This window comes from Gymnoscopelus microlampas (genome assembly GCF_963454915.1).
Source record: "Gymnoscopelus microlampas genome assembly, chromosome: 13".
Lineage (NCBI taxonomy): Eukaryota > Metazoa > Chordata > Actinopteri > Myctophiformes > Myctophidae > Gymnoscopelus > Gymnoscopelus microlampas.
This window is the reverse complement of record NC_139950.1, coordinates 16,814,675-16,836,247: the sequence shown is the minus strand read 5'-3', so window position 1 is coordinate 16,836,247 and position 21,573 is coordinate 16,814,675. Positions and strand designations below refer to the sequence as shown.

General features: G+C 40.0%; 1 protein-coding gene across 3 annotated transcripts; it reads right to left on the bottom strand.

Moving 5' to 3' along the window:
* Nucleotides 1-526: 526 nt before the first annotated feature.
* On the bottom strand, nucleotides 527-19,506 carry LOC311059225 (potassium channel subfamily K member 1-like). 3 transcript variants are annotated; one of them, XR_014602142.1, is made up of 5 exons: nucleotides 18,787-19,506; nucleotides 12,070-12,223; nucleotides 11,275-11,516; nucleotides 1,413-3,779; nucleotides 527-1,356 (listed from the first exon to the last, which is right to left on the bottom strand). XR_014602142.1 is itself a non-coding variant. In XM_084076942.1 (4 exons), exons 1-4 carry the CDS (start codon nucleotides 19,145-19,147, stop codon nucleotides 3,496-3,498), a joined length of 1,041 nt encoding a protein of 346 aa, XP_083933068.1. In that variant the 5' UTR covers nucleotides 19,148-19,506; the 3' UTR covers nucleotides 527-3,495. The 3 variants fall into 3 exon arrangements, 2 of the variants coding, with proteins under 2 accessions (XP_083933068.1, XP_083933069.1); XM_084076942.1 differs by having other exon boundaries at nucleotides 527-3,779; XM_084076943.1 differs by lacking the exons at nucleotides 527-1,356; nucleotides 1,413-3,779 and adding an exon at nucleotides 6,870-7,514.
* Between the last annotated feature and the right edge of the window lie 2,067 nt (nucleotides 19,507-21,573).

Here is a 21,573-nt window from a genome sequence, read left to right as displayed (position 1 = left end):
CACACACACACACACCCCTTTCTTTCTTAAGATGAGGGTCTTACAGTTTTTGGTCGCCTCGAGTTTTAACAGCCTTGGTCTGAAGTGCAAATTGTTGCCTTTCATGTTCTTTCAAGAGGAAGCATTTCCTTTTAATCATTGTGTGGGGTTTATATATCTTTAATACGAGGACCTCTCATTCACCAGTGTTTCATAATGAGAGCTCTTCAACGACAGTGAAGCTAAAGGTCCATTGTGTGTAGAGAGAGCAGCAGCACATCTCTTGATGTCTTTGTGCACATGAATAGCAGCGATTCCCAATCTGTTGGCCGGGGCCCACTGGTGGGCCGCGACTCCGCGAGGGTATTCCAAACCGATGAAAAGTAGTAACGAGCTTGTGACTTAATAATATTAATAACTAATTGTCATTTCCTGAAAAGAATTTGGACATACAAGGTTTCCACCTAACAGCAACGATAAAGTGTACAGTAGATTGATTGGAAACCACAGTTCACTCATTCAGATCATGGAATGAGAAGTCAGTGAATCAATGGTAACCAAACATTTTATTAACAGTATTTTTGATGTTACATTAATTCTACATGAACCATGTTTTCTCCATCTAGAATACGTGTGCATGTTAATGCACGTGCATGATAGAATATTGGTGTGCTACTCAACTGTACCATTTAAAATCGCCTACAGTTTTTGGAGCTTCAGTTATGTATGCAACTGAGGATAACATTTTCAATTGCTGACATTTATTGACAAAAATGTTTTACAGCCAGTCCCAAATTCCAAGACAAAACATCACCAAGTGCACAAATAACAAGACAAAAACACACTGAGGCAATAATGATGATGAGACAATGTCCTTAAGGATGACAATGTCCCTTCTCCACTGTGAGAAATTAAAAGGTAAGTGATATTTTTGGGTTAAAACAAAAAGTGTTGTGTGAAAAAGGTTAAAGCTCTATATTCTGTTAGTAATCATTTCTATAGAGTGTATGTTCAGTAACAGGGGTCTGTCTCTCCAGCTCTTTAGTAATCAGAAAATACTTTTCAGGTGGCTTGCCAATTTCATCCAAGCAGGGGAGAGAACCATTTATTAGCTTCAATAGTATAGGGTTTCAGTTACAATGTTGTCGTCTTTGTATCATAACTTCCAATTGAACCTCTTTATATTGTATTCTGTACAAGTTCTCACTCCTGATTGGATAACATTGCTATCCCGAAAATGTATTGTCTTTACTAAAGAGCTGGAGAGACAGAGAGACCCCTGTTACCGAACAAACACTACAGTATATACTATATCAATGATTACTATCAGAATGGCCAGTAATTTAACACTTATTTTAACAAAAAGAATATCACTTACTGCACCTTGAAGATTACTAAAAATATTATTATGCACAACAAATATATATATATACACACACACACACAGTCACACTGGTATGAAATATACCATTATGCACCGCACAACAAATAAGTCTGCATTACAATCAAACTAATAATACACGCCTGTACAAAAGGGTCTTCAGTTTTCCAAAAAGAGGAAAGTGACATGACACTAGCGTTCACACAGCAGCACATATCTTTCTGAGAAAGATTTCCCTTTTCAATGAAATCCAACATTATAAAAATAAAATAAAAAATTTGATGGAGGAGAAACATCATACATACATGAACAAAATTAAGTTCCCGTATGAAAGTTTAAAATTCCCTGATGTACACAATAAAATGTTTATAAATAAAACTGGAACTTACTACAATACAAGTGCATTCCTGTTATACATTTTCAAGTTTCCCTTTTATTTTCTCAAGCCGGATTTATACCTAGTTGTGTGGCGGTGTCACTTACCGAAAAAAAGAAAAGAAAAAGCAGCCACAGCATGACAAGTTGTGAGCTTGTAGATCAGTTTTTTTCCAATGCGTGACACCACACGCATCAAAGAAATATCAAGCCCTTCAAAGTACCTTTTATGCACGCATCTTCATGGATTTCGCGACATGTTTTAAAAATATATTTTGTCTTCGGTTAAAGTTCCATACAACCAGTGAAAACAAAAAAATGTTTTCAAAATTGTGTTTGAAAGATGTAGAAATTGTCATCCACTTTTAGTTATTACTCATAGCAAATTGTCAAACCCTTTGTTTACACATTATCCAAAACATTTCTAAAAAATATAATTTCTCATAAAAATTGTCTCGTCTACGTAACCAAATGCGTTTCTATTTTTACCGAAATTGATTCAAGAATACCGTCAGTTCTCCTACAATAATGACACTTAACTTACAAACACATAATCTCTTTCAGGCAAAGTCAATACATTAAATGACAGTGCTAAATATTAACGGCTTCAAAATTGCATTGCAACCTGTTGAGGTAATACTCCACACACCAGTAAACGTTTATGTTTTCGTTTGTTATGAAATGTGATAGCTAGACTAGAATTTAAATAATTTATTGAGATTTCAGAGACGGATAATCTATACTAAAACTTCCCTACTCGTCCAATAAATAATGCAGCAGGTTAAGCTGTGCCCTTGTGAGCCAGTCTCCCTAATAAATTAATCTTAATTACAATAGAAGGAAGGCAGTTCCTTTGTCCAGAGCTATGCCATGGTTGAACTACATCATCTTTATTTTCTATTATAGTGTACGCACATACTGTGTCTGTGGTCTTTGCCAGCGATTCCCAGACCTTTTGGCTCAAGACCCAAAAGAGAAATGACAGAGACATGGATTGGTTTAATCCATGTCTCTCCATGACCCAAATTTACAAAATCTAATTTAATAGTGAAAATGGCTTGTAGATCTGATATTTTCACTATTTATTTTTTTGTTTTGTTTAAATCTTATTAATTATTATATTTATTTCTGAAATTGAAAATGTGTGATTTTGTGAAAAATTGTATTTGCTTTTGAAATAATACAAAACATAATTTTGTTTAGGAAACACTGGCCTGTGCTGCACAGCACTGAGTTGCACTGAATGTTATGCTAGAAAGAATACTTCACTAAAACCCATGTGAGAATCACGTATCAATTTGGGTGGTCCCTTGCCAAGAAAATATGCGAGAACCACTGCCCTAGAGCCTAATTTATACTGCGTTGCACTGCGATGCTGCGTGCCTACAATAGTCGACCTTCAAACTCATACATAACGCATGAGCTTGTAGGTCGGCTATTTTCGACTAGGTGTGCATTCTCCCTTACTTTGAAAAACAATAAGGTCTGCACACTGCATCACGCTTCAAAGTAAAAATAAAATATTGGTTTCTTTCACACCATCATTGGACGTGAAGTTTCGAGCTTTATCGACTCTTCGTCAGGTCTGATGAAGAGCTGATAAGGCTTCAAACGTCAGGTCCATGATCCAGTGTGCGGACTTTATTCTTTTGGGATTCTGACCTCTGCCCGGCACCTGGTGTTTAGTGAGTGGATGTGCATGCTTGCTTCTCCCTTACTTTCACATTGTCGTCCTGAACTAAAATCAGGGTGGGGTTTTATCATTCGATCATGGGGTCGTCCCCGTTGTTAGAGGCCACCATCACGGGGACTCTCAGAAAGGAATGGACCTTGTCTTTGCCGTCGGGGGCGGCGGTGAAGGTGGTGAGACTGCTCTCGGACACGGTGCTGAAGGCCAGGTGGTCGTGCTCCAGGATGGCCAGCCGGTCCTGGGGCTTGGTCTCCTTCTTCAGGTAGAACATCTTCCTGAGCTGCTTCAGCTGCTGCAGCTCACAGAAGGTCTCCAGGACCACCAGGATGACGATGAGACCCAGGATCAGATACACTGGACACACACACACACACACACACACACACACACACACGGAAAGCGGAATTTTTTTTTTTTATAAATGTTTTACCCGAGTGTAATTGTCATGTTATTTATGTTGAGGACCTCAATGGAAATACAGTTGTGGACTTAATAGTATTTATCCTCCAAAATGTACTAACCAATATGATTTTGTTGCTGTTGGGCAGAAACCTTTTTTCTCCATAGTTTAACTTTTTGTAAAAGTAGCAGATCTACATGCTCGAAACGCGGCGTGAAGCGATGCGTTTTGAGCTTGTAGATTTGCTGCTTTTGCTATTTTGCTATATGTATATATATTTTAAATACAGTAGCAAAAATACTGAAAATACCAGATCGAAACGCTCAACTTGCTCACAAGTTGTGAGCTTGTCGATCGGCTATTTTCAGTATTTTTTCACGACACCTTTGAACCATACAGTAGGGCTTAGGTATCAGACTACTAGCTTTAGTCGATTATTTGGATTGTATGCATTGATTGGTTATACATCGAGTATTTTTTTAAGTGCTTACTTAAATAAAGATTTTAAAAAGTGTTATTTATTTGACTAATCGAAAAATTAATTGATATAGAATAATCACTACGAAAACAAATAATCAATAGTTGCAGCTTTATGTCAGAGTAGCCCTTGTAGAGCCCAGTGTTGGAAGAGATTACCAACATGAAAATCATCTCTTACCATCCTCTACATTCTCTAATTGTGTAGACTTCTTGTAAATTAAGTAACGCAGAACATTTGTTTAACAATAATTTAACTCTTTGAGAGCGTAAAATCCATTTTACACTCTCAAGAGTTAAAGATCTAATAAGGGTCCATTTGGTTACCAGCTCTCCATCATTTAGCTGGGGACCACCTGGAACCCCCTCAAGGACCACTGGTTGAGAACCACTGACCTATAGGAACACCAGAGGGCAGTGTGTAGCTGTGTGCTAAGGCTTTGTTGCATGTGGAAAGCAAGCAAGGAGAAGCAGGAAAAAACATGGCTGGATTACACACCACCAGGCCACCATATCATCTCTGTTGGGTGGAAATCTCACATGTCCAAAACTTTTGTTACTTTTCAGGATTCAAATTCAAAAATTGCAAGTTTTGAGCTTGTCGATCTGCTACTTTTGCTGATCTGCTACTTTTGATACTTTTGTGTGACGCTGTAGTATGATCAAGTAGGGTGTTAATTTACAAAAAAACACAAAAAGTTAAAATATGGAGATGAGGTTTCTGCCCGACAGCAACGATATTATAGCCCAGGGACCCCCCTGTATAAACCGCCAGCAGCATAGAGCCCAGGCAGAGACCCCCAGGCACAGGGTGTACAAACCGGCCTTGAGGAAATTAAATAAGAGCTCATTAATTGCTCTTTTCGACTACAAGAACTTAACTGTGCTGTGTAACATTTCACAGGTTCTGGATTTGTTTTGCATGCGCTACGGCTCGGTTTCAGAAAAAAGGTTGTTAGAACTTAATTTAGGCCCTGCTCAGGAGGTGGTACTGACCGTGAGCTCTGGGAGTAAACAAGAACTTAAAATTTCAAAATCTTTTGAAAATAGTGAGCTACAGCTTGTAGATCGGCACTGGTTTAATTAGTTTGTTTCATTATTGATGGTGCTTCTGTAATGTTATTTCTTCCCTTACTGTATCCAGCAGTACTTTTCTTACTCTGTATCTGTAACTCTATAACTCTAACTGCTGTGCTGCCTCTTGGCAACTGATTTCCCCCCGCAAGATCAATAAAGGTCTATCTATCTACTTTTTGATGACGTACCTCCCCCTTCAGGGGTGGTTCTGGTTATAGTGGGAACAAACAAAAAAACGTCACATAACTTCATGGGTTCTGGGAAGTTTCAGGTTGTGGAATGTTCTGGGTTATGCTTCATAGTCAAAAAGAGCCATAAGAGCCATATCGAGAAGACACACAAGATGATGAAGGTCATCCACAGGTGGTTGATTAACTGGGAATCAACCACAGATGAAAACTGGCTAAACATCTGTTGATATATAGGCCTAATCAAGAACATAACGTGCAGCATGCAAATGCGTTGGGAGTGTGTTAAACTCCAATTGTGTAAGTTAAGTGGCGCGTTACCTGGGCACAAAGTGAGGTACGGGCGCAAAAGGTCTGTATTTAAGTCTCTGAATTGGTCATGGGTGTGTTTTGGGGAAAAACTTAAATTAGACCAATTTGTGACTTTTCCTATTCCCTCTGAAGAGCTAGGTGCGTTTGCACCTTGGCACATCATTAGATAATTTAAATGACAGATTCGGCGTGTTAGAGTGGAGACAAACTTTATCTGCTGAGGAAATGGGAGTGTGTGTGCACAGTTTCGCTGCGATCAAGCCAATGGTGCCTTAAGATTAGCTGTTCACAGACAAAAGGACGGACGGACAGGGTGCAAAACATAGTCTCGGCCATGCCTTCGGCCTGGCAGAGACAAATATATTGCGTGCCAAAGTAGACATTATAAATGGGCCATTTTACTGTTTTTCTTTTTTGGTAAAAAGAAAAATAATTATCATTTTTTCTAATGTTTATTTTATTTGAAAGTGAAATATCCCTTTAATGTATGTTTTGTCATAATAATCTAAAGTTGTCAAAGTAACTTGTAACGGCAGTTTACAAATAATTGTAATGGAGAAATAGCATGATTTGCCTCTGAGAGTAGAAGCATTAATGTATCAAAACATGTCAATACAGTATAAAGTAAAAGTACCTCAAAACTCTAGATACAGTAATTGAGTAAAGGTACTTAGTTACTTTCCACCACTGCTTTGCTGGTACAGTGTGTATTTACCGTGTGCCAGCACGACAGGAGCTTAGGTTAATGGAAGAGGTGCATCAATGAAAGCATAAAAATAAACAAGTAGCCACACACGCGTCATTGCTAATTAATTGCGACATTTAAAATACTTTCCACCACTGCTTTGCTGGTACAGTATGTATTTACTGTGTGCCAGCACGACATGAGCTTAGGTTAATGGAAGAGGTGCATCAATGAAAGCATAAAAATAAACAAGTAGCCACTCACGCGTCATTGCTACGATGCAATAATTAATTGTGACATTTAAAATAATTGCAGTAGCTTCAGCTTAGCTCCTGGAATGTTTTTTTGTAATGTCTCAATAAATGATTGCGTAGGCGCTACAGTACCAGTGTTGTGGCTACGTGTAAAAATAACACCAACAAAACAACATATTTTAGTTGCTGCTCAATGTCAGGGACAGACAACAATGTTTATTTATATGCCGAATAACTACTCAAAGTAAAAAGTTTTGTTATTCACCATTTTCTTTCCCCCGACCTCATCATTCTGATTTCACTTTTCTAGCACCCACAGTAAGAACCCAGACGACAGAGACAACAGAGAGGGGTTTAACACAAGAAGACGCTTGACACCCCGACACCAGTCTGTACCGGAAAATTATCAATGCACAGCGGAAAACAAGGTGAAGCAAAAGTTATTTGCGAAAAAAAATCTAAACCAGCACTTGGCTTTGTATTGCAGGCAAAACTAAACACTCAAGACCCCCTCGACAACGAGATGCTACATCTCCAGGAGGGGTTCTCCCTAATGCAGAATTTCAAACATTCACCACATCATGTGATGTGATACCTTCTTCAGGTAGAACATCTTCCTGAGCTGTTTTAACTGCTTCAGCTCACTGAACGTCTCCAGACCCACCAACATTACTATCAGACCCAGGATCAGATACGCTGCACAAACAAGCAAAGCGGAAATGGATTATGCCAGATACAGTAGGCCTTGTAGTAGGGTTGGGCGATATGGAATATCACTATAATGTTTTGCTAATATCGATATTGAGACGATAATATCATTTTGTTATTTTTTTTTGTCTCCAAAGATAGCGGAATTACCTGATCTACAAGTTCCCAACACATAGCAATGTGACACGTTGTGAACTTGGAGATCTTTTTTGTTGTTGCTATTTTAGAAAATGTTTGAAAGTGTAGAATTGGGATTACGCTATTAAAACCCGGCAAAGACACACTTGTGCCATATCACAATATTACCACATCCAAAATCCCAGATGATACAAGTCTCATCTCATCAACGATATAATATTGATATATTGCCCAGCCCTACTATGGAGAGCCTAGTGTTGATTTTGAAAGAAAAGGAAAATCTACTAACATGTCACAATTTAAAAATCATCCCTTACTTTCAGCATGTTTATTTAGCCAGAGGAATAATTTCAGCCACACAGAATGTGTTAGTGATCTATAGGGACAGCAGAGGGCAGTGTGCAGCTTGCTTCTTTCACAACAGCATAGCAGAGCAGTGCACTAAGCTGTGCTGCATGTAGTTAGTTTTGATTTATTTAATTAACGTTTACTATTAACCAGGCAAGACAAATGAAGAACAGATTATCATGTATTGTCCAGAGCAATCAAGAATCAGTGATCACTTATCATTATTGTTTAAATGATTTTTATTCAGGGTAGGTTCATCCAGCATGAATGTACTTTTTCCGCTACTCCCTGCTTCACAAACAATGCATGAAAATACAGTGGTGGACATTTACCAACTACATTATCTGAACTTCTTCTGTATCTTCTGTACTGTACTTTACTTGACTTTACTTTGTGGATACTTTCACACTCCACTACAATCTGGTTCAGTTCAGTACATCATTAATGAATCACTTTAGCCATATTTTCATTGTTATTTATATTTTTTGGAAAATGTCTGGAAAATCTTTGAATTTCTTTGGAATTTAGAAGAAAATGTACTATGAATACAATGTCCACCACTGTGCAAATATAGAAGTCTCCCATGGAATAATTTATCGAGACATTAAAAGAAAGCTAAGCTGCTGGAACGTTGTTGGTTTTGAATGTCTCAATAAATGATTGCATAGTGCTACCTGTGTGAGGCAACTTGTAAAGTAACACCAACACTACAACAACCTCTTTTGGCTGCAGTTCGATGTTAAGAGGCCTACCTCCTGTTAGTCTAAAACAATGTCTGTTTGCACTTCTAAATGACTTCAAAGTTATTTCTTCACTAATTTCTTTTCAATTTAGATTATTTGTTGTGTTAGAAGGTTAGAATCACCCCCATCATTCTGAGAGAAGTTAACACCAGATGAGTTACACACAAGTTAGTAACACAAAACGATCAATGCAAACTGAGGAGTGAAAATATGATAAAAATGAAATATGAAAAACGGCATGTGGCCTTGTAGTACTGAGTGCTGCAAAATGAAACGGACCTCAGCGAGCATTCACATTGGGCTTTAGCTGATGGAACCAAATGAGCTGATGATGGGACACTTTCCATTTAGTTATGAGGATCTTTGAAATGTAAAAGTTAAGAGACACACTGGGTTAGATCCGTGACAAGAGCACCCACATATCACCTGAGATACAAGTACGCTGGCTAAAGGTCAGGGTCACCATGCCTATGATGAATAGTTGAAGGGACTGAGGAGGTCGAACATGGGGATCAAACCATCAAGCTGGTCTATAGACCAGTGATTCCCAATCTTTCTCAGTTCAAGGACCGCCAGTTTGTAGGCGTTGGGCTATCTTTATCTCTAGGACCCACACTGGAACATCTTCAGTGTTTATTTAACTCTGAGAGCGTACAAATTTGTACGCTCTCAGAGTTGCAGATGTGTAATGGTCCATTTGGACCCCTTGTGGACCCCTGGTGGTCCCCGGACCCGACGTTGAGAAAAGACCGTTTTTACTCGGCCACACTGAGCCCCCTATTTCCGCTTTCGGGGGCGGTTCGACGTGCGACATCCCGTTTTATCTGTTGTCACACCTCTGTGGTTTTAAGACTAGCAAAAACATTTTTCTATTTATTGTTTGCCGATCCAAGCTGTCATTTTCGAAGAATAAAAAAAAAGAACTTGCCCAGAATGTGGACGCCAGGATTAAACTGGTTAAATATTGTCAGTGCAAATAACCACACCCTTCAGGGAAACAAACGTACTGTAAAATAACTGCAGGCATTTCATGTTCAATACACAAGCCCTCATAATGTATGAAAGAATATTCAGAATGCCCAGCATTAACTGGTTGCTAGAATCCATCGCAGTGCATTCTGTACATCTAATGTATCTTACTGGACAATTCTATATCTACTGCCTAGGAGTGCTAATTGGTACTATTTAGATTATTTTCTTAGCAAATATTCAATCGATAACCTTTTCGATTATCTCTTTTTTTAACAATTAAACCCTATACTTAAGATCCGTACACACCAATTCATTTGCATGAATTGAAACTTCTGTTTGTGTTATTTTTATGAGTACATGGACACTGAGCACGATTACAATAACAAGGCGATGAATTGACGGAATTATTTTTAGAAACAAGGTAAACTTTTTCACAAAAATAAAAACATCAACCTGTATGAATGAGGCATCAAATATAGGTTTTCATGTGAAATAGTCGCTTTTTTCGTATCGTTTATTTGTGTCGCTCCTGGTGTGTAATAACCTTTAGTTGACGACCGGAGACCTTCAGGGCTCTAGGTCCCCTTCTGTTTTTGCTCTAGGACACGAAATATCTAACATACGTTAGGCCCCCAGGGTTCATTTGTTGAAATCACACAGTCAAAAAAAAAATAGAAATGGTGGTTTTGCAGGTTAGGAAACTCAAGCTGTTGTACCCTGAATTTTAGGTTTTCTTTATTTTTGTGGCAGTGCGTAACGTCCAGGATTCGAGTGGAAAAGGGGAATTCTCCCTTGGCCGGGGAAGATATTAGGCTTTTGGTCATCAGGCAGAGAATCTATGACACTACTGCTAGACTCACCCCCCTTTTGACCTCCTCCCCCACCACGAAACCCGATCCGGGTCACGCCACCATTGTAATGCCCGGGATCCGAATCCGAGTCTCCCACGTGGAAAGCCAACATCTTAACCACTAGCCTAAAGGGGAATTCCCCCTTGGACGGGGGACATGTTAGGCTTTAGGTCATACATGGGCAACTAGCGGCCCGGGGGCCACATGCGGCCCCCACCTTCACTTAATGCGGCCCGCAGGTTAATATCGGAATAGTGATATATTATTGATTTCAGCTGTTACAATTCCAAATACGCAAACATGACCCGCTTTAATTGCTTCAGTCTATATTAGTCGCTTAATGACTAGTATTAAAATTCTATTGTCTTTTTTATGTCCAATGTATTTATATTTAAGTTCATAAACTTAACTTAAGTATAACTACATGCATTTGAAATAAAATAAAAATGTTACTTTTCAGGATTCCAATTACAAAATAGCAAAAACAAATTCTGGATTCCAATTCAAAAGTAGCAAAAATAGCAGATCTACAAGCTTAAAACGCGTCGCGCTGCGTCGCGTTTTAAGCTTGTAGATCGGCTATTTTTGCTACTTTTGTGTGACATAGAATGGCGAAAAAGGTTAAAATGGGGCGAGACAGTATATGCAATGTGGCCCTCTGGAGTGAGTGAGTGTGGAAATGGAATTGGTACTCACAAGTGATGCCCACTTTGTAGAGCTCTCTGAACTTCTGGTCGAAGGCCTCCCCGGGCACGTAGTCGCCCAGGCCGATGGTGCTCAGCGATATGAAACAGAAGTAGAAGGACTCCAGGAAGTTCCAGTCCTCCTCCAGCGCCGAGAAGATGGCGGCGGGCACCAGGAAGAAGCAAGCCACCGCCACCGCGGCCAGCAGCGCGGCGTGGACGATGGCCACCAGCGGTTTGGACAGCCCCCAGCGTCTGCGTGGACAGGGTTTTGCATGGATTAAAGCAAAATAAAATCTCACGATTTAAACATCTTGTGAGGCAAAGGCCAAGGCGTGAAAGGAGCCCCCCCCCCCCAAACTAGCACTGTATAAACAAGCAAAATGTGTAAAATAATTATGTTTTGGTAGCCATACAGCCAGCCAGTTGAAGAAATTGCAGATTGAGGCTTTAACCTTTGCTTTTACAAAATATCCAAGGTCATCAGGGTTTTCTGGAAGATTGAACATGTATTCTAACGCTAGTTTGACCACTTCAAATACTCTTTAATCTTGAAATAACGAATAACCGAGAATAGGCTATCTACAAGCTTACAACACGTCACAGATGCGTTGTAAGCTTGTAGATAGCCCTTTTTTCGGTGAGTGACATGCTTCTATGGAAGCCAAATGACTGTAATCAGTCATCAGTCATGTTGCTTTGGATAAAAGCGTCTGCTAAATGACTGTAATGTAATGTAATCAGTCATCAAACGATTATGCAAACAACTGCGATCAGGGCGATTGTGTGATAATTGTGACAGGCCCACCTGTGGATGTAGGAGATGGGCCTCCGCGTGCTGAAGACCATGATCCTCTGCACCACGGCGGTGAGGAAGAGGAGGGTGAAGGGGATGCCTATCACCGAGTAGACGATGCAGAAGGCTTTACCCCCGTCGGACAGTGGTGCTGTATGGCCATATCCTGTGTACACACAATACAGAATTTTTGTTATATTATCTCTCTCTCACTGCACACGCACACACACACGCACACACACACACACACAATAAGGATAAAGAATTAACACACACACACACACACACACACACACACACACACACACACACACACACACACACACACACACACACACACACACACACACACACACACACACACACACACACACACACACACACACACACACACACACACACACACACAATAAGGATAAAGAATTAAGTGAGATTATGGGACAATTATAACATAATCGCAATTATTTGAGTTTATCACAATTTTGCATAATTGTCCGAATTTTTCATATGTTGAAAAATTAATAGCTGATCCACAAGCTTCGTTATTTTTTTAAATATTTTTGAAAGTCTCAAATTGCTACATGCATGGCCTGTTTTGGCCAAAGTACATTATTTATTTTGATTATTGGTAATGGTCATTGTCATCCATTTCTTTGTATATTTTAAGTTATTTGTCATATCTGCCCTATGCAATTATTGTTTACAAACCCTAAAAAAAAAGGTCTTCAGAAAGGTTTTTTATTTATAAATTCCAATGTCCAATGCCAAAAGTACAACTAAATCTTTAGCCCAATCCACAGGACGCATACTGAACCCTGAGAAGGTGTTACAATAAGAGAAGGTGACGTGTTCTGGTCAAGTGGACTTGGCAACAGTGTTAAACATTCCATGGCACTCTGACAGGACCATGTCAATTAGACTCATCAGTCACTGGGGAATTATTTGTGTGTGTGTGTGTGTGTGTGTGTGTGTGTGTGTGTGTGTGTGTGTGTGTGTGTGTGTGTGTGTGTGTGTGTGTGTGTGTGTGTGTGTGTGTGTGAGAAGTTACCTATTGAATTTCATTTCTGTGTATCAGTTCTGCAAATACGTTGCAACACGCAGCTGTATTAGCTATTTTAAAAAACATCTGAAAGTATAAGTTCTGCGTTCCCAAACCTCAGGGTTATTACCACTTCCTGAGCAGGGCCCAATTTAGGTTCTGAAAACCTGATCTGAAACTGAGCCATAGCATATGGAAACAAACCCAGAACCCGTGAGATATCGTCTCTGTCGGCCAAAACGGTTACCTTTCAGGAATAAAAAATAAATACATCAAAAGTAGCAGACCGACAAGCTCAAAACGCATTGCTTCGCGCCGCGTTCCGAGCTTGTAGATCTGCTACTTTGATGCTTTAGTGTGACGCTGTAGTATGGTCAAGTAGGGAGTCCATTTACGAAAAAACACAAAAAGTTAAAATATCGAGATAAGAGCTTCCTGCCCAACAGCAATGTTACATGGCACGGCACAGTTCGCTTAGTTCTTGCTGTGGAAAAAAGCCATTTCATATCTATTTATATAGACATGTGACCATAGTGCGTGGTAGTAATTGCAGACTCTCAAGAGTTAAACACTGAGGGTTTTTCAGTGTAGACTGGCGTCCCGGAGATAAAACATGGCATCAGAAGAGGGTCTGTGGCTAAAGGCATATCAAAAGTTAGATTTTCTACTTTTCTATTTGAGACTTAATCTTTTTTTACTATCTTTTTTTATATTTAATGTAAAAAATTATTATTATTATATATTATTATTATAAAACATTTTCAAATAGAGATTTGTCGCTCATAATGACAGAAAATGAATTTAACAAAAACAATACTGGCACCACCTGTAAATAGACCCTGTTCACACTTCACACTTGAAAGGCCTGCCCTTTAGTAATAGTAATTAATACTTCTATGGCATTCACATCACCCTACCTAGTCACCTTACCTTGTCAAAATGCCTGCATTGTTATCAAGGTATGCCAAGTATGAAAACAAAGCGTCACCAACTATACCAGTCCTGTCATGACAGAGCGTCATGATGGTTCTTACATAAGCCTGTCTAGCCCATTAAGACCTGAGGCCGATTCTACAAATGCCTTCTAAATCAGCAGTTGTCACAGTTTCGAGATTTTTCAAATTTAAAAACAAAAAGGAAATAGCAGATGTACAAGCTTGCAGTGCGGCACGAAGTTACGCGCTGTGAGCTATTTTTGAATAGACAACCCAAAAATGTGAAATGACACAGAAGCGTTGCCGGTTTTAATGGGCTAGTCAACAGAGAGGGTGTGTCTCTGCTCTCTAGTACAGTAGATAATGTTTGAAACCTAAACAAGGAACTGTCAGGTTGATCTACACGACTGATAATGTATTCCTGTATGCTGTTTGATGTTATTCCTGTATAACATCAAACATAAATACTGACAGTGCCATATGGTGGGACTAAAGTTCCTCAGGAAACCTCAAATGGGTGCAACAGTTAATTGAACTAATCAATGTAATTTGATTATGAGAAATAATTGGTAATCAATCATTTCATGAAATAATCTATCCCTATTTTGGACAAGCCATTATAGGCAAAAGGTTCCCCAAATAAATTAATTTGTTAAAATAGCCAATCTACAAACTCACTCAGATTTCTTTGCATGACACCGTTGTGCGAAAATGTAAGTAGAAAATAGTGCTTCAGTGGTTAATCGGTTTGTTGATGCATAAACAAATGATCTAACAAGGAGTTTTAAACATGCTTTTCGATTAATCAAATAATCAAAAAAGTACTAGATAGAACGATAGTATTCTATGGTTGCAGCCCTAGATGGGACTAGGAAACCTAATGTGAAACATGGCCCTACTGTACACAGGTGATACACCGCTGATGTGTAGTCCTGTATTCTGACACCTCAAACATAAATACTGCCATATGCTGTCAAGGGACTAAAGTTCTTCCAAGAAACCGAATGCCATCTGCCAACCATAGTGTTTTGCGCAACTCAAGATAAGAAAAGATAAAGATGGCCTATGCACTGCATTTGTTCTGACGGAACCAACAGTCATGATATAGGCATGTGTTCGGGGAAGGGCACTTGTCTTTTACATGTTTTACATTCATTCATACTGGAGAAGGAAGGGAAGTATTTTTTATCTCCCAGTAATAAAATGTTCTACTGGAAGCTAAGACAGTGTGCAGACTTCTCTTCCTTCTCCAGTGTATGTATTTTAGTTCAATCAGAATTCAGCCTGTCCATTTTTGTTGGGATGTGCATGCTTCCTTTTGGACTCCATTACATTAATTCATAGTCACTGTGGATAAACAAAACCTTTGTTTGCACATAATCTACCTAGACTAACACCTGTCCTGCGGCATGTACTGTCCCTGGAATGTATGGTGTTGTTTGGATTAATACACACAGTGGTGGGAGAAGTATTCAGATTATCTACTTCAGTAAAATAAAAAGCAATACCACACAGGGATTCCGCCAGACCAGTTTAGTGTAGTATCTAATGTCAGAAGAATATACCATAATGGCATCATATAGGTGGGGGATCCTTGAGGGGGTTCCAGGGGGTCCCTGGCAAAATTAGTTAATATAGCATCACAATCAGTTTAACCACTTTTAACTTTATTTGAAAATATCTACAAGCTCACAGCACCTCGCGATGCAACACCTTGTGAGCTTGCAGATCTGCCATTTTTTTTTTAAATCTTGAAATTATAAAACAAAAATTGGATTTGTTTTGATAACTTTTAACAACACAAATCTTATATGGGGATCCCTGGCACAAAATCCTTTCCGGATGTCTGTGAGTCCGTGGCCAAATCCATATTCATTTGGAGGCCCTTGACATGTTTGAGAACCACTGTCGTACGTGCACTGGGGCTGAACATCATCATCATATTGAGGTATTACAGTTGGTCCATATTGTGCAGCCCCAGCGTGCGTATGAAAAGAGCACTAACGGGACAGTGTCACGTACGTACTGTAAATGTGGCCACTTGTCGATCCACCTCCCTACCTGCCCACTCACGTTCACCTCTCATTGAAAAGGAATTACAGCAAGGCATGTCGATCACTCCCAGTGGGAAAAGCCCTTATTGTAGCTGGTAAAGGTGGGGCTGATTTTAATTACTTTACGTGCTGCTGGGTTGCTTGCTTAAAAAAGGAGCACTTCACCAACTTTCAACTTCATATAATTGGTCCACTAATGCTCAATATGTCTGTCTATTCACTCTGTGTTTCATTGGAGGGCTGTGGACAGTTCAGAAACCTGCCTACCCATGACATCATCGATGGGGGACTTCAAGCTAATAGAAACTTAAGTCTTTCTCTTCCTGGAAACGTTAGTATACTGAAATAGAAGCCATTGTTCTTGCATCATTACATTTTTTTAAGTTTGAAATCTTGTTTAAGATTATCAAACTGTCCACCCGGTGATGTCCACAGCCCTCCTCTGAGACACAGTGCGAGTAGACAGAAAATGTGCCATCTTATAAATACGATTAGTGAGGACCAATTATATAAAGATAGGATAAAAAGGGGTGATGTGCTCCTTAAAGTTATTTTGCACCAGGTAAGGTATGCCAGGTCCTTCTTTGTTCAGAGATGTGTTGGTGGCTATAGTGGGAGCTTAGTAGCCTAACTTTAGCTGAGGGGTTCATTGAGGGGATTCCAAATGGACCCTTACTGGTCTGTAACTCTGAGAGCGTATAAACGGAACCAAATGGACCTGTAGGGATCTATTTGGTTCCATGTGTACGCTCTCAGAGTTACTGGGGTCCTTTAAATTAAAACGTTTGAGAATCACTGTCCTACTACAAGGTCGGGAGCCTACCTCTAGATGAGGTGGCCTGGCCTACTGGGGTGGGGGTGAGTAGAGAGGCTGATTGGGAAACAGAAGGTCCTCAGTTCACGTCCCGGCCTTGGCCTATTTGATTTATTTATATTTTATATGGACGGGACAGCGCATATTAATGAACACCGCACACATAAAATGCTGTGTAAATACACCGGATTTAGCAAGAATGCTAATTTCCATCCGTAGTCCCCATACAGAAAACAAGCAACATTAAAAGAAAGAGCACATATAAACATTACTAAAAGGGTACAAACAGAAGAGAAGAAAAAAAGGCCTAGTTTTGACCAAAATACTCTAGAAAAACCTACATTTTAGCCTATTTTAAAATGTTCAAATTTGATTGTCCATGATCCATCCTTTTAGTTGGACCTTAAAATATGTAAAGGATGGACTCTCTCTTATGTTAGTGGGTAGATTGTTCCAAGGTGTCGAAGTGTCCTACAGCGAGACACTTAACCCCTAGCTGCTCTCTCCGAGGCGCTGCCCCCTGTAGTGCCCACTGCTCCTGATACTTAGGATGGATTAAATGCAGATAGATACCACATTTCACTGTATTGTTTATGGTCTCTGTCGGGTGGAAACCTCATGTCCAAAACTGTCACTTTTCAGTATTCAAATTGAAAAATTAAAAAGTAGCAGATCTACAAGCTCAAAACGTGTTTCGAGCTTGTATATCTGTTACTTTTGATGCTTTTGTGTGACGCTGTATGATTGAGTAGGGCACTAATTTACAAAGAAAACACAAAAAGTGATAATATGAAGATATGTGGTTTCTGCTGCCAGACAGCAACGATGTGTAAAAACACACAGTGACAAATACCGCAAAGGAGTGCTGACCAAATTAGTATTATTACTGTAATGTCATCGGGCTGTCAAAGAGAAAAATACTTCCCCTTCCTTTTACAATGAAGTTACAGTTTTGTTCTATTTTTGGCCCTTTAGCGGGCTGTTCCCTTTCAGGTAAGGCAAGTTGTAGGTTAGGGTGTTGTATTACGTTGACAGATCAGGTGCTGCTGGGGAAACAGGAACAAAGGCCTGCATGTGTGGAAGTGGGAATGCAACCCCCGAAAGCAGCATGGTGATGATGCTGTGAATTAAGCTTGATTAAAAAAAGAGAAGCCAGGTTTATACTGCACATTGTCATTGTGCGAAGGTGACACCCACAAAATAGCAGATCTACACAAGGCATCTTATCTGCAGGTTGTGAGCTTGTAGATCTGCTAGGCATCCTATCAGGTTGGGAGCTTGTAAATCTGCTATTTTTTATAATTTTTGTATTCTTTTTTTCTAAAGAGCATAAAATATAACATGAGAACAAATAATTCTTAAAAATAGCCATTATTAATTACAAATAATTTAAAATAATTCCTAAAAAATCTCTGACAGAGAACAGTAGTGCATCAAGAAATTAGGATACGAGGTAAACAATGAACCAAGCTAGCATCTGTCTAAACACTAACAGCATGCTGTCTAAATATTATTATGTACATTGAATCTATACTATATTAAAATGGCATACCAGGTAATGAACCTACCTAGCAATAGCATCTGTCTAAAACAACATATGGCATCTCAAAATAACATGCCATCTAAATGACATTGTAGTCATGAAAAAACGGATGTACACACACACACACACACACACACACACACACACACACACACACACACACACACACATTTGGATTAAGACTATCATATATTTGATCGAGTCTGACTTGATGCTTTCGTACAGTAGATACAAAAGCAAAAGTCAGAACCGATCAAGTACATGTAAGTCTTGATCCAAGGCTAACACACACACACACACACACACACACACACACACACACACACACACAGGCTCTGACCCACCTGTGGTGGACAGCACCGTGCTGGCGAAGAACAGCGCCGAGGTGAAGTCCCAGTTCCAGTTCTCGGACGCGTTGTTGAGGATGGACACCCCGTAGTTGCTGGCCTCCAGCGCCCGGCGCAGGAACTCCTCCAGGCGAGCCTCGCTCAGACACTCGTTGTCCCGCAGGAACTGGCGCTTGGTGTCGCGCAGCTCGCGCCGCAGCCGGTCCTCGTAGGGCAGCTCCACCGAGGAGAAAACCACCGCGCCGAGCACCAGGTACAGCAGGTAGCCCAGCACCAGCCCCACGAAGCAGCACGTCGAGCGGTGCGTCCGCAGGATCCGCGCACCGCACGAGTTCACGCCGCTTAGGGACTGGAGCATTTTTTTACTATTTAAAAAAAAAAACACGGACGGACAAAGCCACACGGCCAAACGTAGAGCGGCTGGCACCGCTAAAAAAAAAATAGTTCTTCTCCTCTCCTCCGAGGCTAGTATTTAAGAAAAGAGTTCCTCTCCTCTCCTCTCCTCCGAGGCTAGTATTGTGTCGTTCCAAATTCAATCATATAAACCCAGAAATGTCTTCTTTCTCAGGGTCAGGGAGCCTCATAAATAAAGCCTTCTCTTTCACGGACAAAATGCTCATTTCACGTTCAGAAACACCCTTAAAAACTGCTCCTTTCATGGACAAAAACACCCCCTCAAAAACGCTCCTTTCTTTCGTTTGCCTCCTCTTTGTGTCAGTGATGTGGCCGTTGAGCGAGAGGAACGGTGACGTCGCGTGCTTGATTTGTGCGTCGTCGTACGACGGTGTTTTAGCAGATCTACAAGCTCACAAAGCATCACGTCCGCAACGCTTTGTGAGCTTGTAGATTTGCTAAAGTACAACTCTTGCTTCGAGACGACAGACAAGTCTCTTCCCCTTTCTGTCCAGGTGGGGTGGTATAGAATATCCCATGGTTCGAAGGGACAGGCGTATATACACGCACCCCATGGTTCGGAGGGACGGTCACAAATGTTATTGGCTTGTTGGTTGACAGCCAGGTAACCCCCTCTATGGGTAACCCCCAGCCACAGAGTAGCGTCGTCACTCGTCACTCTCATTCTGAATTCGCTATTTGATTTGATTTGATTTGATTTGATTTGATTTGATTTGATTTGATTTGATTTGATTTGAAAAAAAGATTTTGGTAAAATAAATACAATATCGGTATTCACAATATAACTTAAACCCAGGATAAACACATCAAAGCGTTGTTTCCAATGTGCTCCTGCAACATAAATAAAAATAAATAGTCCAATAATAAACTTGAACAGCATCAATAGCACAACATAGCACGTAGCACATCACATGAACTCACAAAATACAAAACCACTGAAAACAAACTAAAATCCCTAACAAATATCAAATCATATAAACACAAATTAAAGTGCATCACTACTACTAGCCTGTAGTTTTTTCTCCATACAGTGTTTTCACATTGTTTTTTAGGACAGTTTAGATTGAGACTGCCTGACGCACAGAGGCAGCTGATTTCAAAGAGAAATACCTGTGTATATAGAATACCTCTTGCCACAACCTTTGACTCTTGGTATCACATATACAGTTTGGTTCGCCCTAGTTTCATATTGATGTACAATCAACTTACTCCAGTCCTGAGGTAGTCAGGGGCAAAATGTGTAGCCTACATAATGACCCATATGCTTGAGCTGATCTATCCTGTACTTTACAGGGACCATCCCCACCTCCCTAAACTTGTCATAACCAACGTGTGTCCTAGGAGGAGCATTCAACTATCTAATGATGTTGTTTTGTACCACCTGCAACCTATCCCTTAATCTCATACCCCACTGTACCAAGCAAAGCAAAGCAAAGCAAAGTTTGTTGTTTACCCAGGGTGTCGGACTAAGTACGAAACTTGTTTCCAGCCGGACCCTGCATGGAAGCCTTGCTCAAGGGCTATTCAGCGGTGATTCATGATTGATGTGATGAATTGGGGAATCGAACTAGGGACTTTCTGGTATCAAGGCCGCCCCTCTAACCACTAGGCCACCGCTGCCACAAACAGGCATACTCAAGGTGCACATTCTAATTCCACACTAATGTCTTATAGATCTCATACTCATTTTTCCCTGGCACCAGTAATGCATTGGCATACAGTAAAAGTTTACAATTCATTGCAGCATATCGACACGAGAAAGAGAAGAGGTCCAAGAATGGAGCCCTGCGGAATGCCACATGAAATACCTTTTTCTTCTGACAGCACACCATCAACATCTGTCACCTGTGTTCTCTGGTAACCCCTAATGAGTGAGTGAGTGATTGATTGACTGAATGATTTTATTTGGTAAACATTTATGGTGGAAACTTATGTGTACTTACTGTAGACAACTTAAAGGTAGGGACCAAGGTAAGTGATATTTTATGGTTAAAACAAGTGTTAAATAGCTTTATATTCTGATAGTAAACATATATATTATAGAGTGTCATACAGGATACAGGATAAACAAGTGAAATTGGATGTGATGACACAAATGAGCAGACAAAATTGAAAATGCAACACTATAAAATCAAAGCTGATAAATCGCTTCTCTCTCCTGATTGGATGAACTTGGCAACCCACCTGAAACTGTATGTTAAACAGCTGGAGAGACGCCGGGGAGACTCCTGTTACTGAACACACAGTCTAGCGTACACAATATAGAGCTTTAACTTTATATCAAAGCACTTGTTTTAGCAAAAAAACAAAAAAAAGCACTTACAATTTTAATGAATTGTAATTTTGTATACTTTATACATCTACTGCACT